This window comes from Lepisma saccharinum, chromosome 14 (genome assembly GCF_977018435.1).
Source record: "Lepisma saccharinum chromosome 14, izLepSacc3.1, whole genome shotgun sequence".
Classification (NCBI taxonomy): Eukaryota; Metazoa; Arthropoda; class Insecta; order Zygentoma; family Lepismatidae; genus Lepisma; species Lepisma saccharinum.
This window is the reverse complement of record NC_139242.1, coordinates 54,819,504-54,837,986: the sequence shown is the minus strand read 5'-3', so window position 1 is coordinate 54,837,986 and position 18,483 is coordinate 54,819,504. Positions and strand designations below refer to the sequence as shown.

Below are 18,483 nucleotides of genomic sequence, written 5' to 3'. Positions count from 1 at the left end.
TGTGCAACTTTATGCATGTACTTTTACCTAAGACCGATTTGTGATTTGTCATTCATACCATTTAAAAAATGTGTGTATACTGTAATAGGATCCTATTCTTTAAATTTCTATGATGTATTATTTGTCATCATATTAATTTTGATTGCAATGCACAATAACATTTATTGAAAGTGGTATAGAGCTTATGTGCTACACTTGTTTGTAATTTATCTACCATGTACATCTGTCATTGTGCAGTCTCGTGGCAAAATATTTTGGATGAAAATTAAATTTCCTCAACAAGCATTTTGAGCATCTTCTTCCCTCATATTAACATTCAGAAGGTGGCAAAACCAACTTCTGTTATTATTGTCTTGTATGTATAAAAGTTGTGATCTGTATTTGGAAGTTTGGATAGGTTTGTAATTCTCATCAAGGTAAGAACAATTATTATTAATTTGAAGTTAGTCACAAATATATTTTGCCTGGTCTGCTCTTCAAGTTAGTTTTGTACAGAATATGTTTTGGATATTTTAAGCTGAAATATGAAAGTTATGAATAATTTATAAAAATACTATTTTCTCTTGAAAAGGTAAGTGTTGCAAAATACAAAAGGTATTAATTCTGCTTCCTATACCTCTATGTTTTTCATAATATTGTAAATCATTTTTGTGTGATTGGTTCAAATTCTGTATTTGTACTAGTGCTCAAAGTGAGGCGTAGGGATGTGACTACTCCATCGCCTAGTGGCTTGTTCACTGCAGTTAGTCAACCAACAGAGTGAAATGGTCAAAATTTTGCTCTGTTTGGATTTATAGAGCTGTCCTATCATGTCTCTATGAGCGTTCCACAATTGGCAGAATTGGGGTGGGGTTGGTGAACTACTGTGTGGTTCTCCCAGCTAGATCCGAGGAATCCACCAACCAGCACCAAGTGTGTTCCTCCATTTATATTGGGGTTAATCATAGAGCTGACAACTCTGCACTGTAAAAAAGTTGTCAAGAAACGGCAACATGAAGCCATGATTGTTCCCAAAGTAAAATATTCCGGAGGTAAAAGTGTCCCCCATCTGAATATCCAGGTGGGAGTACTTTGGGAGGTCCCTGGACTAAGGATAGGATGTACAGTAGGAATAAGGATATTTAAATTAGGTACCTGGAATTTTCTTAGCCTTTACCAGCTTGGGGCATTTCAGTCTACAGTTAAGTTTAAATTAGACGTAGTAGCTGTCTAGGAAATTAGGTGGCCAGGAGAAGGTAATTGTAGAACAAAAATTATACTACGGAAGATAATACTAAAGATGATTTTTATATAGAATAAGTGGTTTAATAACTCTGATACAAATTTAAATAATTATAACAAAGCAAGGAGTTAACCGCACGTTTAGAAGTAAAAAATAGATTACTTAAAAAACAAAATTAACTAAATTGAAGCAAACAGCATAATTAAAAATACCAGAGATTTATATAAAGGTGCAAGTGGATGTAGAAAAGGGGTGGCAACCCAAAGTAAATTTGATAAAAGATAAAAACTGAATTTTTGTCTGATCCAAGCGAACATGAGATTTTAAATAGATGGAAGAACCACTTTAGTGACTTTTTAAATGTTCATGTAGGAGATAAACTAGAAGTGAATGAAGTACATACAGCAGAACCTTTAGTACCAGAACCTAACTTGACTGAAATTAAAGATGCTATATTTAAGGCTAAAGAATAACAAAGTTCCTGGCATTGATTTAATACCAGGTGAGTTAATTAAATATGGTGGGAATTTGTTAATGTCAAATTCATAAATTAATTTAATATGGAATAAAGAAGAAATTCTCAGCAGTGGATAGAATCCAACATTGTTCCTGTGTTTAAAAAAGGTGGTAAAATGAATTGCAATAATTACCGGGCAATTTCTCTTCTCTCAACATCATATAAAATATTATCTAACATTCTTTTAACAAGACTAATCATGCTTATGAAGTTATTGAAGATTATCAGTGTGGATTTAAACGTAACAAATCAACTACAGATCATTTTTTTTCACATCAGACAAACACTTTTGAAAAAGTGGGTAAATAATGAAATGTATTAATATGTCTGAAAGTTGCCAAAGGGGTATGGCGAGACATCCCCCTTCCCATTCTATGCAGGAGTTTGCTACAGTGGAAACTATGCTGCCGGGCGATCGTTCTGGCCCGTGGCAGCCTCATCGAACACAATCGGTGGAGGCGCAAGGGAAGGGCTCGAAAAATCCCGGTGGCCAGGTCACCATGGCGACTAAAAATTTCAGCCTGGCGACTGTGATCTTTTGTCAACGTTGTGAACATTCCATAGAGTCAGTAACAATTTCTTACCCTTTGTCCCCCCAACCCCCCTTTCCTGCTTTCTCAAATAATTTAGTGATGTTTTGAATACCGTGATTCTCAGCATCTTATACAGATTGTTTCAAAAGTCGCACAACCCAAACTTTGGAAATGTATATCATGAAAACCGTAAGAGATCTACACCGGGTATTCTGCATAATAAAGCCTCATCCAATGAGAAATTTTTCAATGCTTAAAATTCAGTTTACTCCGTACAAAAAATTATATAAATTAATAACTGACGGAAAGCAGCATTCAAATGAACTGAGTAAGAAAAATATGTAAGAAATGATCGAAGGGTCATAATTAGGCTTTTGATGACTGATGCCATGTCAGTCTGTCATTTGCGACAAATATTGGTCATGTGCAACATTTGATGAATTTTTGACTGGCGATTTTATGGGTTGAGTGAAAAGTGCCATTTTTGGGACATATCTCCGTATATGGCAACACTAGCAGGTCGAAATATTGCCAACAGTCGCATGCAACATGTGTCTTAAGTATTGGCTATACATTTACGTGAAAAATTTTATATCAAGATTTTGTGACAAAATAGGACTTCGGATAGAATCCTAGGCTGCCCCTGGTTACATTGAATTCTCTTCGCTCACTTTCGCCACTACTGAGCCTTTTTTTTTATATAGTATTTTACTACTCATTCTTACACTCAGGTGCAAGAGGTTTTTCCAATAAAAATGACCTGCTTCTGCTGTACCTCATAAAGCAACTGTTTTACAACCAGTCAAACACCAACAAATGATCCCACAAATTGTTTGAGTTGGTATTTATTGTTGGAAATCATTTCTCATATGTTTTCAGCAAATTAACAATGTTTTTTAAAACAATGTAATTGCATTTATTTCAATAAATGCTAACATAAATTTATGAACCCAGTGATAGCCTACAGGATTAGTTTAGTGCAGAAAACCCGGTGTAAATATCTCTTACGATTTTCATGATATACATTTTCAAAGTTTGGATTGCGCGACTCTTGAAACATACTGTAGTATGCACAATTGCTAGTAGCTGGTTTCCTGGCGTCTGATTTTCAGAGCTGGCACCTAGCTTTGAAGAAAATTTTTCGAACACTGCGCAAGGTTATTTACTAGCCAGTTGTGAGGTTCAAAGTCAACTATTTTTATTGTGGGCAATCTTCTGTAATTCATGATGGGTTAAGACCGGGAGATGCATTATCTCCATTGCTGTTTAATTTTTGCTCTTAGGAAGGTACAAGAAGCTAAAGAAGAACTACATACACTATGTGGAATAAAGTCATTGGACACCTCGGTTTCAACTCTGAAACTAACTCCTCGTGGAAAAAAAGAGTACAGACGGGTATATAAATGGCAGCAGGAGGCTTCTCAGATCATTCGCTGATAAAATGACTGAAAGAGCTCAGCATGTTTGAAAGAGGGATCATAGGCTGCTCCATAGGAGGCATGAGTATACGTAGCATAGCTGATGTCCGACAGGTCCCCAAATCAACTGTAGCCCTTGTCATCAAGAAGTGGAAGGAAAAGGGACACTGCAGCAATGCACCACGAAATAGGACCACCAGGACAGGAGAGTGCTGAAGAGGCAGATTGGAAAAACAGTACCCGTCCGATGCATTCGATTGCAGAAGAGTTTCAAAGTGCGACCAATTTGACTGTTCCGACCAAGATGCTTCACAAGGAGGCCCTTGCGCTCAGTTATCATGGTCAAGTTGCTGCCCATAAACCCCTGATATCAAAAAACAATAAACAGCAGAGACTACGCTGGTGCAAAGATTGGAGAAAATGGACGGTGGAGGAATGGCTGAAGGTCCTATGGAGCGATGAATCACGCTTCACACTGTTTCAATCAGATGGGAGAGTGTGGGTATGGCAATTACCTGGAGAACGTCTTGTTACCCGAGTGTGTAGTGGCCACAGTGAAATATGGTGGTGGTGGCATGTTGGGGGGGGGGGGGGGTTCAGCTGGCATGGCGTGGGTCCACTGGTACTGGTGTATGGCCACATGACGTCTCCATCCTACAGAGATATTCTCGACAACTCCATGCTCCCCACATTGTGGCACTTCTATTTAAACAAGAATGTGTGTTCCAGGACGATAATGCGACTGGTCATGTTTCCAGGGCTACCATGGAGTGGTATGTCGAAAATAATGTCACCCGACTGCCGACTGGATTGGCCTGCTCAGAGCCCTGACCTCAACCCTATCGAACATCTATGGGACAAACTGGAGCGCCGATTGAGGTCGCGATCTACTCGCCCTTCTACACTTCCAGGGTTGGTGACTGTACTGCAGGAGGAATGGTGGAAAATCCCACTCGGTGTACTATACGACCTTGTGGCCAGTTTACCACGACGAGTGGCTGCTGTTATCGCTGCCAAAGGCGGACCGACCTCCTATTGATTGCAAGAAAACTGATGGTATCCGCTGACATGTGGTGTCCAATGACTTTCTTCCACATAGTGTAACATTAAATGGTCTGACTCTGTTGTTTGCATATGCAGATGTAGACTTACTAGGGAATGATGTAAATACAATGGAGAGTAATGCTAATTTTTTAAAAGCAGTTAGCAGAGAGAGAACTAAATATATGCTTACATACCGAAACCAAGTGTTAGGTAACAATCAAAATTTAATTATCTATAACTCGTTTGAATCAGTCAGGGTGTCTACCAGTCTGGAAATCCTGGAAAAGTCAGGTAATTTTGTTGATTCTGGAAATGTCAGGGAAATTTCGTGTTGTGGAAAATTGAAATTTTTGTAGTGGTGCACTAAAAATAGATTTTTGAACAAAGAAAAATAGAGAAAGAAGAGAAATTTTAAATTTTTTGTGGACAAATTATATTTCAGGAATTGGTGTCTTGTTTTGAGCTTTGTTCATCTAGAACTGTAGTCCAATTAGTGTATTGGAATTTACCACTTCCTTGTTGGGAGGGGTGATAGTAAATATATTATTTATATTATAATTGAAATTGTTACCTTTACATGTGACGTGAATACATCCTAAATCTTGGTTGAATGGAATTCTAAATGTGAGTTTTTAGCTACACATGTCATGTACACAAACTGCCCTAAAGATTTGGTTTTGAAAATTGTGGTTCTTGTTCTGGAAAGCCTGGAAAAGTCTGGGAATTTTATTTTTGATATTTTTATGAAATTGTAGACAGCCTGTCCAGTTTTCAAATTCAAGTACTTAGGAGAAGTACTAAAACACAGGGTGGCTACTCACCCTGGGAATTATGTATGAATTTGGCTTAATTATTCTTTGTTGACGTGAAAAATTGCAACTTTTATTGATCCAAATCCCACTAAATTTAAACTTACTTATTAGTGCCCTCAGCCAAATTTTTTGCAGTTTAGCTTTTATTCTTAGCAAGGAAGGGGGGGGGGGGGGAAAGCTGCATGCAAAATGAAATAAATTCTCTCAATCCGTTTGCTTTGTTGATGCCCTTTGCAGACAGATGGAAAGTTATTGCAAGATAAGATATCTTGAAGTTTAAAAGGTAATTTTGAATTTCTTATCCAATTAACAATTTTTCGTAGATTACTATATCCCGTAACATTGTGACTTGTATTTCTAGTCTTGAGTGTGTGAAATGGCAAATTTAAAAACTCCTAAATTAAATATATATATATATATATATATTTTGTTCACTTGAATTGAGTTAGATATTTTGGATACATTGGAATCGCACATACGTGTAAGCTTTATATTAATATATTATTTGTGTGTTGGGGGGGGGGGGGGTTGAGAGGTGGGAATATGTAAGGTTAAAATTTGCTTGTACCCTTGAATTTTGGAAAGTTCGCCTTGAAAACCGGGGATTATACTTGAATTTTATCATGGTTCTAGAGTAGTCACCCTGTAACAAATGAAAATGATATTGAAGAGGAAATAAAAAACAGACTTAATTCAGTAAATGGGTTAATCCATATGAAATCATACCAGCTGGTTGCTTGACCATTTTTAAAAAAGTATTTTTTGAGTGGTGTGAGCCACATATATTGACAGTTCAGAACCACTCTTATTTTATTTTTACTATCACCGATTTGAAGATGGCGGGCATTTTTTTATCATGGCGCGCGTCATTTTCTCCATTCGTAAGCATCAGTGGCAACTTTTTCCTCAGCTCTGGTAAGTCCTACGACAATGAGACAAAATATGTGATGTTAAGCACATTTTAGGCTACAATTATATTTCTGTGTAATTTTCTAAATATTATTCCTTCATAATAAATTTTAAGGTTAAAATTGTGTATTTTAATCGCTCAAAATGACATTTTCGGACATTTTTTTTGGGGGGAAGGCAGTTTGTTTGATACTTGGATTTTTTTGTGCAAGTACCTGTGTACCAATAGAGTACGTCAAAATTATTTGAAGCTTGAGACTTTAATATTTTTTTTTCTACAGGGTCGTAAACATGTACTTTTTGTTAAAAAAATCCAAGTTCAGGGTTAATTATCTCTGGTGGGCAGTTGTTTAAAAATCTGAAATTTGTACACAATACAGTACTTCAGGATAAGTAACTTCAGTAAAAATTTTGAGTTTGAGATTTAATTGGTTTAGGAGATACAAAACTCGTGAAAAATTCAACATTTTGCATTAAATATGGCATGCCTAATTTCATTTCTTATTAACATTTTGTGTTGAAATTCTGCAAACTGTAATTTGGAATGTCAATGAACAACATTACAATCCTGAAATGGCTCTGCAATAAAGTATATATACGAAGGCGTGCTGAAAAGTAACGCTTCCTATGTTTTTATTTTCTTTGTTACCTTGTAAACGCATTTTGGATTTTGAGCAACCATACATTGCACTTATAAGACTTTTCAGCTTCTCCATTGCAGGTTTCAAACTTCTATCGCCAGGGGGTGCTGAACTATTGCGAGTAAAATGGCAGCATGTAACCATGCAATGTTGGTGAAGCACCTGAAGTAGTGTGCAGTGATCGAGTTTCTAAACGCAGAGAATGTGCTACAAATTGATATTCATCTGAGACTGAGGGAATATTATGGGGATGAATGTGTTAGACATGAGTACTGCGCGATCTTGAGTTTATCATGCTCTTAAAGAAAACGAATCCGATGACCTCCATCAGTTCTAGTTCCTGGCCTTTCACTCCATTCTCTCACATAGCTGAGATTTTTTCAATTTTTCAATTTTTTCTTTAAAGAGCATGAGCACAAAAAAATCCAAGTATGAAACAAACTGCCTTCACCCCCCAAAAAATGTCCGAAAATGTCATTTTGAGCAATTAAAATACACAATTTTAACCTTAAAATTTATTATGAAGGAATAATATTTAGAAAATTACACAGAAATATAATTGTAGCCTATAATGTGCTTAACATCACATATTTTGTCTCATTGTCGTAGGACTTACCAGAGCTGAGAAAAAAAGTTGCCGCTGATGCTTACGAATGGAGAAAATGACGCGCGCCATGATAAAAAATGCCCGCCATCTTCAAATCGGTGATAGTAAAAATAAAATAAGAGTGGTTCTGAACTGTCAATATATGAGGCTCACACCACTCAAAAAATAAACTTTTTTAAAAATGGTCAAGCAACCAGCTGGTATGATTTCATATGGATTGACCCTAAATGCATGTTACTTTTATCTTCTCGTATAATATCGAAACAATCTTGAACAGTAAGTGAGCACATGTTGTCCTCAATTTTTATTTATGGCCAATTTTTAGAGCATAGTGTGGAGATGTGCTGTTTAGAAAACATATTGTGCAATTGTTATTGTGGTAACTACCTGATGCTAATGTATTATTGTTCTCTTGCTAAATTACTATTTAAGTGTGTTTGTAATTAACTGAATTGAGTGTGAACAATAATTATCTCAGTATACAGTTAATATTAGCAGCTAAGTACTATAATCACGACATTATTTTGGAAATTCAGTGGAACCCCAGATTAAAAAAAAAGTGCTTTATATATTCCACCTTTCTAATCCCAGAAAAGCGTAAAAACGATATTCAATTTTCCTTCACTAGATATAAATTTTTTGTGAAAAACGTGTAATTGCAGTTCCACTGAAATTATCGGATGTTCAAAGTGAATATTTTAAGAAAATTTAAAATAGAGATATGGATTGTAGGTATGTACACGTGCCTTTTCTGTGCATATACTTTGTAAAAGTACTGGGTGTTCATTGTAAATTTTTGGTATGTATTGTTTGAAGGAAAATTTATTTTTACTTATATTGTCAAAAGTGAATGTATTGGAGAATTGTTATGGTTAAACTACATGTAGGTAAAGCATTTTCCCTTTGTTTCTGGACATGCATGAAAATATATGTCGTTTCTGAAATAATACAAAATCTACATTTGTGACTATTCTGCCATGAATTAGTTAGATAAAATTGTTTGATTATAATGAACTACAGAATTTGTTGCTGTGTAGAAATAAAGTGTGCTGTTTAGGTGTCTGTCTAATTTGAATGCAATTGATTGACATTCTGCCATTATATATTCCACTAGAACTATTATGATGTAGCTTTTTTATATAGTACATTTAGTTTGCTTTTAACACACCTTTCTTCATTTCATCACCAACCAAAACGAAATGTCTCAGAATTGAGAGGGAAAAAGACAAAGCAAAGTTAGAAATACAAAAAATAGTGAGTAACAACTTCCAGTGGAATCAGTTGAGGATATAATATAGGAAAGAATATAAGTTGGGTTGATCATGTTAGCAGAATGGGAGAAGAAAGCCAAGTCAAGTGTTGGAAACAAGATAGAACAGGTTTGAGAAGATGCTGAAAGACCCTAAGAAAAAAATGGATTGAACTTTTTGGACAAGTGAGATGGTCACCTGCTGCAATTCTACCTGGGTCTGGAAATGTCATTCTACCATGCCAATGCCCAGCCTCATATGGCCAACGTGACAGCAACAGCTCTGGCCAAAATTCCTGGGAAGCTTTTCTCCATACCTCTTACAATCCAGACTTGGCTCCTAGTGACTGATAGTTGTGTGAGTCTCTCTCTAAGAGCATCTGGCAGGGAAGAAATAAAAGACAAGTGAAGCACAAGAGAAAAATGCCATGCAGTGTCTACAACATGAGCATAGTTCTTTCTGTGCCAAAGGAATTTGAGAAGTTCCACAACAATGGCAGCGGTGCTTGGACATGGAGAATGCTTTGCAAAACTACCACAGTTTTGGTGGTCGTCGGAATTTCTTTTCACTATTTAGAAATGTCTTGTCAACCTTGAATGACCATGTACTAGCAAAATACTGACAAATTATCTTGATTTCAAATGACCAGTTGTTTCTTAGAAGAAACAAGTTGAGGGTAAAATGTAGTGGCCTAGAAACCTAAATGATGATAGGGCTTAAATTAGTTCTGTTTGTTCATTCATCTATATGAGCTATGTAGCATATAATATTAATCGTATATATTGCCATACATTGCCGTATACATTTTTAGAGGTAGGTGTTGCTTGTATAAGTATTTGTGGACTGCAATGGTGTACCCTGGACAAAGAATGTTCACTAGTCGTATGTGTGTGTACAGTGGAACGTCCAATGTATGTTTTTCAGGGGACCACGTTGAAATAAGAAAAAACTTAAAATGCAGGAAAATGTCAAAATTGATGAAAATTTTATAACTTTTGCTAAGTTGGGACCATCAAGAGCCGTGGTGGTCTTGTCTGTAGGTTATCTTGACTGCCATGCAGGAGACCTGGATTGTATTCCTAACCTAAGGTCAGAATTTTTGTGACCTTCCCCCCCCCCCCATTTAAAGCACCTCTGGCGCTCACCCAGCCTCAAATCAATGGGTATCGGGGGTGGGGAGGGGGATTAAAGTTGGCCAGAGTGTGATGCTGATCACATCACATCCAAAATGGCAAGAGATCATGAATATGTGTGGGGTCCTAAATGTGCCCTCATCGCAGGGTGCTATATGACGATCAACTGCATGTGGTCACAGACGCACAATAATATGTTGCATGTAACATTGATGCTATTTTTATTTCTTAATAGAAATATTGTTATGCTTAAGAGCAAGCCTACATTTAGCAGTCCCAATTCGTATTGACACATCCTTGAACAGTAAAACGAAAGTAGTTTTCGGAATATTTATAAATGTTAATATATAAATATTATGTTGCAATTATACCTCATTCTACCAGAATTGTTCTTTATTCAAAGAATTACATGAGAGATATTTTGAATATTAAAATAGCTATCTTTTTATTTTGTATTCAGCTTTCGTCACAAAGTGGCCGCGGTGGCTCAGTCGGTAACGCGTCTGACTACCATGCTAAAGGTCCCGGGTTCGATCCCCGGCCGGTTCAAATCCGGGAACTTTTCTAACGGTGGAAGCGGCCCCGGCGCCTACCCAGCGTCGAATAACATGGGTACCTGGGGGAAACCCTGGGGGGTAAAGGCGGTCAGGGGCGTGATGCTGATCACATCACCCCCACTCACGACCGGATCAAGAAAGTGTGGGGCGTTACCCCCACACCCCCTATACGCCTTCATGGCGTTGTGCTATGCACAGGGGAACACTTTTACTTTACTTTACTTTTTTCGTCACAAAGTGTTAATGCAAAATTATATACAATTTTACAAAAGTTAGATTAATTTGGCTCCACAAAAGTGCCATGCAGCATTTTTATTTACTCCTGAAATGTATTGGCTGGTATGAGTGATTTAATTGAAACAATAATTTGATACTGATACCTTCATGCCAGTGGTCTATTATATTAAAGTAATTGTAATTTGGAATATTATAGGAAGGCATCTTATGTAAAAATAAATACTATCAGCTAGAACTAGTTGTATTGTTTGTTAACTGTAGTCCAATTAGTTTTGGAAGTTGTATACTTCATTACCACATGACATTGGATCAAATACCGTTGGTGTATAAATGTCTTCTACATGAAAATTGTTATGAGTGTATCCCATTGTAGCCACCTTGAAAGGGAATTTTTATTGTAGGTTGCACCTCCCCCATCTGGTGGTTACCATGCACAACCAGCATCAGCCCCACCTGTAATGGATGGGCAGCCTCCGCCTGCAGCACCAGCACCAACGGAAACTGTGATTAATCAGGCATCCGTGCAACCTTCAGTTATACCTCCGGCGCAACCTGCCAAGGTAATTTTGGATAGGGTTTTTGACTTACATATACTTAATTTCAATGAAGCAGTTTTGTATTAGTTAGTGCATATATTTTATGTAATGTACAGCTGGGTGTGTCCAAGCATGTTAAAATGGTTGATTTGGGATCTTGCCACCAGTTTTCCCAGTTTCAAGTCCCAACCTGGACATACATTTTTTGTTACATTAAATCTAATAATAATAATATAATAATTTTTGTTATATCTTTGTTATAATGTTCCTGCATCAGTCTAAAACCACTAAATAACAAAAAAACAACTTTGTGTAATTTTTTATAAGGAATTTTAGATGGTACTGAATAAGTAGTCTATTTGTAATAACTGACGATCACATTAGTTTTATGGTAAAATTACAAATATTTACATAAATACCCATCTATAATTCTCATTTTATGAATAGAAGCAAAATTCATATTTTCGGAATTTAATTCTTTCCTGTTATGACCAGTCAATGAAATTTGGTTCCTGTGGTCGGCTTGTGAGCCCCTTATTTTGAAACTTGACCCTAGTGACGAAACCTGACAAATTTATCTTGCTTGTCTACAAATTTTCACCGCAGATTGTTTGTTTTCACTCAATTTTAAAAGCCATTTATTTTGTGCAAGCATTGCATGAGAAAATATATTTTATGATTAAATGACACCTATTTTAATATTCCTAATTTTTGAATATTTTAAAGCAAAAATTCCATCAAATGGTTAACTGTAATTGTGCTAACTTGCTTGGTGGAGTGTTAGTACAGTGCTCTATAATGCCAGGGGTCATGGGGTCGAACCCTGGCCAGGACATAGATGTTCTGTACGAGTGTCCCTTCATCAATTTCAACATATCATCACTCCTCCTCATTGTTGTGATTAGCCAAAATGGGCAGAAAAACGACACTTGTAATTGTTTTAATTTTCAGTAGGCATGTGTCGGATCCCAAAAAGTTGGTATGGTATTAGGGGGAAAAGAATTTGTCCAAATTCAGATTTTTGGGTAATTATTTTCAAAGATTTTTAGATCCCAAACAGTCTTAATATGGGTAATTGCCAATGTTTTCTGCACTATAAGTATATGAAATTTCTTGGGAATGACTTTTTATTCTAGAAAGGCAAAAGCCATCACATGAGAGGAGAAAAGGTGATAGAATTAGAGATTTTCAGTGTCTTGGAATTTCAAAAATTTTCCATCCCAATTGAAAATTTTCATTCTGCACACCCCAAATTTCCATACATCAATATCAACATCGGTTGAAAAAGGTATAGTCTGAGCACTAGTTTATAGGATCATTGTATCCCTCTATTTTGCGCGAAATGCTTTAAATTAACACTGGTGTTATGTTTTTGTTGATTTTGTATTTGCAGGTCAAAAAGGGTGTCAAAAGAAAGGCAGATACTACCACCCCAACAGCCAATGCATTTGATCCTCCATACCAGCCAATGTCAGAAGCCAAGTCAGCAAAGATCTCGACAAGAAGAGAATCTGGGCGACAAATAAAGAAGGTGATTAAGGATTTACCAGATTCTCAGGTTAGCAGCAATTTGCCTTTTGTACAGTTTCACTTTTTTTCTTCGCTGTATTTAAAAAAGAAAAAGATGAAACAAAATAGATTCTGGCATTAATTGCTTGCTTTACCAGTGCAAGTTGTGTTTGTGGATACATGAGTGGCTTTGTTTTTATTTTGAAGTTAGTGAAGTGTTAAGAGATCAATGTTACATTAAATTTTTCAAAAGGAAATTGTGTTATGAACAGGTGGGGTCCAGGCGGATTATTCAGAGCAGAAGGGAACTGGTGTACTAACAGTTAAATAATTTCCTATTTTGTTTTTATTTGAAATTATTTGTTGAAAGCACAGAATCACCATCATGTATGACAAAGTACTGCAGAAATGTTACAGTGCATGTATGATAAACTAATCCGTACACATATTCATACTCTCGGACTTCTTAACCCATCGTCATCGGCTTTTCTAGTTGATCCCATTTACACTTCAGTTACTTCAAAATTAATTTTACACAGATGTTGTCAGTGTAAATATGTGCTTAATCATGTTTTGAAATTTATTTTGTGAAGAATTTTAACATTTATTAATAATAATAATGAAAAGTTTTTGTTAGATAATTATTTTATGAAAAATCTTTTTGTTGATCCATTTGTGACATACTCTTGATAATTTGACTCATTCATATTTATTTTTTTAAAGATACTTGTTTTGTATGTTTGGAAATGTTAATTTTTTGTTTTTTAGTATAACTTGAAATAAATATTAAGGCAACAGTATGAATGGAAATATTTATTTTCATCTCTCTGTGCCTTAAATCATTTTGAAATCTTATAGAAGCTACTTGGTTTATGCGAAATTTCCACAAGTGACATTCCGTCCTAACCTTTCTAGCCCCAGCGACAGCCAGAGGAGAACTCCTTCTGCCAGCCGCAGCTTCCGATTCTCTCCGGGTTGCCTACCCAGGTACGCTTCATAACATTCAGATAACATAACTGTGAGATTGCTTTTGAAAATAACATCTTTTCACGGAAAGATATTTCATACTGTCATCATGTTCATGTGGGAGAAGGAACCCCTAATTTTTTTAACCCAGTGAAGAACAATTCGTAGTGGTGAAGAATGTGCAAATGCATGATGCCTTCCTCCACTGTTGTCTACATGTGTAGGTAAAGATGTAGAACTGAAATAAATTGCAACACTGCTGCTGCATTAAGCATTCTGTGGCACTAAAGTTGCCGTATTTAATGGTGATCATGATATTAAAGTTCCCCTGCATCCAAGAGATGGGGTTCCGCTTGAACCCTATTTGTTTGTAACATAGTAAATAGGGTTCTCACTTTTTAATCCCCCAAACTTCTTTGTTGGTTATAATTTTATGAAAATTACGTCCTTAGTAAAGCAATGCAGTTACAAGTGTTGCAGTACTGTTTATTTGGGACTCTATTGTGTAAATGTGTGTCTTCATTAGTAGTAGTTATTACAGGATAAATAGCTGTCATTTGCATATTTATGGACACAACTGTTTAGAAAATGTAGTTTTGTTGATGCACTGTCAGTGTGATGTGCATAAATGCAGCATGCAGTAATCCAATGTGCTGGAATACCATTCTAGTAGTATGAAATGATTAGTGCAACTTCTTAGAGCTTTTTAACCCTTGTACCTTGTACAAAGATTTTGTGTGTTTTAAATTTGGGTAAAATAGGAACCTTTGATTTCTTTATTCTTGCCCATGGCCCTTATTAGTTCCTTTGCCTGTAATAGTTGTCAAAGTGGGAATGCTGTAAATGAAACACATGTGCCTTGCATGAATAACATATGAAATAATATGTGCTTGTATCATGTAGGAATTTTTAACACACAAGTGTTTCTTCCAAGTCAATCCATTTGTCAACAAAAGCAATTCTTAAATTTAATGTGTCACATTTGCAACCTTCTTCTTTTATGTATTTTTCATAATGTACCTTAATCTTATCATTACGTTTGACATAGTGTTTGCTTAAAGATATTTATTTGCCATTGAATGTATTATTAATCTTTGATATAAACACATTTATTTAAGAAACTTCCAATCAAAAAATACCACTGAGCTGGTGGGTGTTTCTTGTAAGATGCCTTTTTTATAAATGAAATGCACAACGAAGAAATAGGAAAATTATTTAATGTCATCAATATTGCCTTGTGAATAATATTCTCACCCACAAATTGTGTTAATATGTGACAAATTTTACCTGAGACTTCAGCAGGTCTAAAATTCAGCATACTCATAATGTTTGTGCCTCAGACAAAAATCACTTTAGGTGTGTGAGCTGAAAAGTCAGAATATAATTTTAAGATTCTATGAATGCTTTTATGTGTACAGAAACTGTTTGTCATGGAAGGCTTTGCTAAACCGAAAAAAATATTCAAAGAAAGAGTTGACGTTTCCTCTATTTTGTATTCTAGCCTCAGCACAGTAGTAAACCTAAGGAGAAGCTGTCGGAATCCTTGAAAGCATGTAACGAAATTCTGAAAGAGCTATTTTCCAAGAAGCATTCGGTAAGTAGTCTTGTAAACTTGTAGACTTTCATTATGTAGATGATGATTTGTTATTTCCCCCACCAACTTGACAAATGGCAACTAATAAAAAAAGATAAAAACACCAACATGTATGTATTGGAAGTTTTTGATTTTTGCCTTTTTGCAGCTATATCTGATGTAGGCATTTCTTAGAAGCTATCAGTTTGAATTGTTTTGTCTACATTGCATCTTCATATTTTGGCATTGTTTTACTGTGTGGTTCAAAACAGCAAAAGTTTGAAGATTTATGTCTTTAAACAATAAAGTTTAAAGAATGTGTGAAGACCATAACACCCAATTATATGAAAGTAAGTGCTATTTTAGTTACTAGCACATGAGGATTCACTTCTCATGCTTTCAATACAATTCTGAAAGTTATACGTGCAGATATTATATTTATTCTGTACAGTCTTTGTCATTAACAGAGTTGTATCAGATACTTGATGCATGATATTCGACATGCATGAGAATAACACTGCCTTAAAAAATTCAAAGTTTTTGTGAAATACATTTCATGTTGCCTCGGGAGTACTGTACTGAATTTCAAAGAATGTTGTGCTAGAAAGTATTTGAGGACTAAAATATTTTCATACTCCTTTTTGGGTTCTTGTCAGTTTGCATATGAGCATACAAAGCAAAGGGGCTTAATATAGTTGTTTGTTTCTAGGATTTTCACTCGTAACTGCCACTTCACTTATTACGACTGGTCATTTAGAACTAACTACCAGTAATTATTTGCTCAGCTCATTATTTTTACGTGAAGTTCCAATCATTTCGTACAGTACAACCAGTAGTTTCGAATTATCTCAAAGGAATAGTATCAGAAAGTTTATTCCATCTAAAAGACACAATTTTGTTGAAGGTTTTAGCCTGCACGTGCGACTTTTCTTAAGTTCTCCAGTACCTAGCATACATTTCCTAAAATTGCTTCAATGGTATCTGCCATATTTTAAAATAGTGTCTTTTATCATATATTTCCAGTGGAAAATTTTGATATTCAACAGCACACAAAATTGCAAATGTTGCTTGAAAAACATTCACCTTCGTAACATACGTAATCAGGTGACTGCAGATGGTTTTTAAAATCCCTTTATATTAAACTGTATTGAGACATTACCAGGATATATATGAATTGTGCATTCATATTGAGAAAATCAAGAACAAAATGGCAGAATTTTGCAGATCTAAAATTTTCTTGCCAATGAAAGATGAGAAACTCTTGCAGCAAAATAAAATATTTAGTGGTTCCAGTGCAAATGTGAATACTTACATGTGTAACCTAGGGCATACCTGTTAAAATTTCTGGTCTCTTGCTAACACACTGAGCTTGCAACTTCCTAACATTATATTGTTTCTTTCTGGTCATGCGTTGAACTTTTGCAGTTCAGTTTATCTATTTCTTGCAAGATGGCTGCCTACGTGAGAATGCAGGCTGATGTAAATCATGTGCTGAAAACTCAGTTATCCCAGAATTAAGACAAAGGCAAACCCTCCAATTTCTCTAAGCTAACCTTAAAACTGTAGTATTTGTCCTGTGGAATCTGTTGAAAGTTTTATACACTGCTTTTAGCATAGCAAAGAGAGGTGCTTTGGTAAATAGTGGAACAGATCACTTACTTGGTCAGGATGGAAGTTCAATATTTTATGATTCTGGCCACATATCAGAACAAATGGCATTGTACTAGTGTAGTCAGATGAAGAGCATTAAGGAACAGATGTTCGGCAAGATGATACCCACACATCAGGTTTGCGTTACAGAAGAAGGAAGTCATACTTGGCTGGTCAGAAGTTTGTGGAGGTCGTGGCTTGTCAGAAGAGGCACATGAGGCTAGAGAATGGGACAGTGTTAAGTTTGGAGGTTGGGGGATTATGCACGCATGCGTGGCTGTTGTATCCTTCCAAACGTAACAAGTCTACATTGCTCAACTGCTAAAATTCCTCCAGCTTATCGTATGAGCAATATGGTTTAGTCATGTCATGAGGTAGGCAGGAGTATAGATCTTTTCTGGAAGAGTTTCCTCTGATTCAAACATTAAGAATACCTGCCAGCTCACCTGCAAAGTGATATATCCATATACTTATTTAAAACATGCCATTTTCTTCATGTAAACACTTGCTGTCTGATATAGGTTTGTGATTGTTCACTTGAAGTATTCACCATCTCTGTGGCAGCACTAAGTGTTATTTTACCAACTACATGGATATTACAGCATTGGGTGCTATATACTAGCATGCAACAGAGCTTGTCATCCATTGACTAGCTGAGAATAGTGTGGCTAGCTATGGTCCATAGCATAGTTCTTTATGACTCACAACACAACTTACATATGGATGAGTTCCATGTACCCATTTTTCTTCATCTTTGCTGTTATTGCGGCTTCGTCAGAGAAAGCAGTATTGAAGGAATAATAATGACAAAATATGTGCATTAACAATTCAGATGTTAAAAAATAAGATTTTTTTCCATTGATTTATTCCTTCAATATAGAAGCACTTTGCACCAATTGTGTGTGTTGATAAATATCCAGTTGGAAATGCAGCATTGTATATTTAAGCAGTAGTTTCTGATTACCTTAATAACTGTTTACACAACTCTGTATGAAAGGTGAATCCTGATAGATTTTTACCTGTGTTGAAGATGGAGTAATGACAATTAAGGGCTATTCCTACCATATTTCAGAGAAGAGGCAAATGATAAAGACACTGCAGACACCTTTTCTGCATTTCTTTTTTTAAAACTGAGATAAGTTATTTTAATGAACAAACACTCGTTGCATTGCAGTAACCAATAAGTTGCTGACCAAGGCAGTTTATTAAGGTAAAAACACTTAACACGTAACGTTTCGACCCTGTATCAGGGTCTTCCTCAGACGAAGAACTAAACTAAAATGATGAAATATCCCCTATTATTTCATCATTTTAGTTTAGTTCTTCGTCTGAGGAAGACCCTGATACAGGGTCGAAACGTTACGTGTTA

At 35.8% G+C, this 18,483-nt stretch overlaps 1 protein-coding gene across 5 annotated transcripts in view; it reads left to right on the top strand.

The window, feature by feature from the left end:
* The window catches only part of LOC145998897 (bromodomain-containing protein 3-like), a 165,140-nt gene that overhangs the window by 52,538 nt on the left and 94,119 nt on the right, over window positions 1-18,483 (top strand). For 4 of the 5 annotated variants that reach the window (XM_083135628.1, XM_083135631.1, XM_083135626.1 and 1 more), the window contains 4 exons: window positions 11,282-11,440; window positions 12,810-12,974; window positions 13,841-13,912; window positions 15,393-15,485. In XM_083135628.1, the coding sequence (XP_082991754.1) occupies window positions 11,282-11,440; window positions 12,810-12,974; window positions 13,841-13,912; window positions 15,393-15,485 (489 nt within the window). The remainder of the gene's footprint in view (window positions 1-11,281; window positions 11,441-12,809; window positions 12,975-13,840; window positions 13,913-15,392; window positions 15,486-18,483) is intronic. The other variant, XM_083135627.1, reaches the window with a different exon arrangement.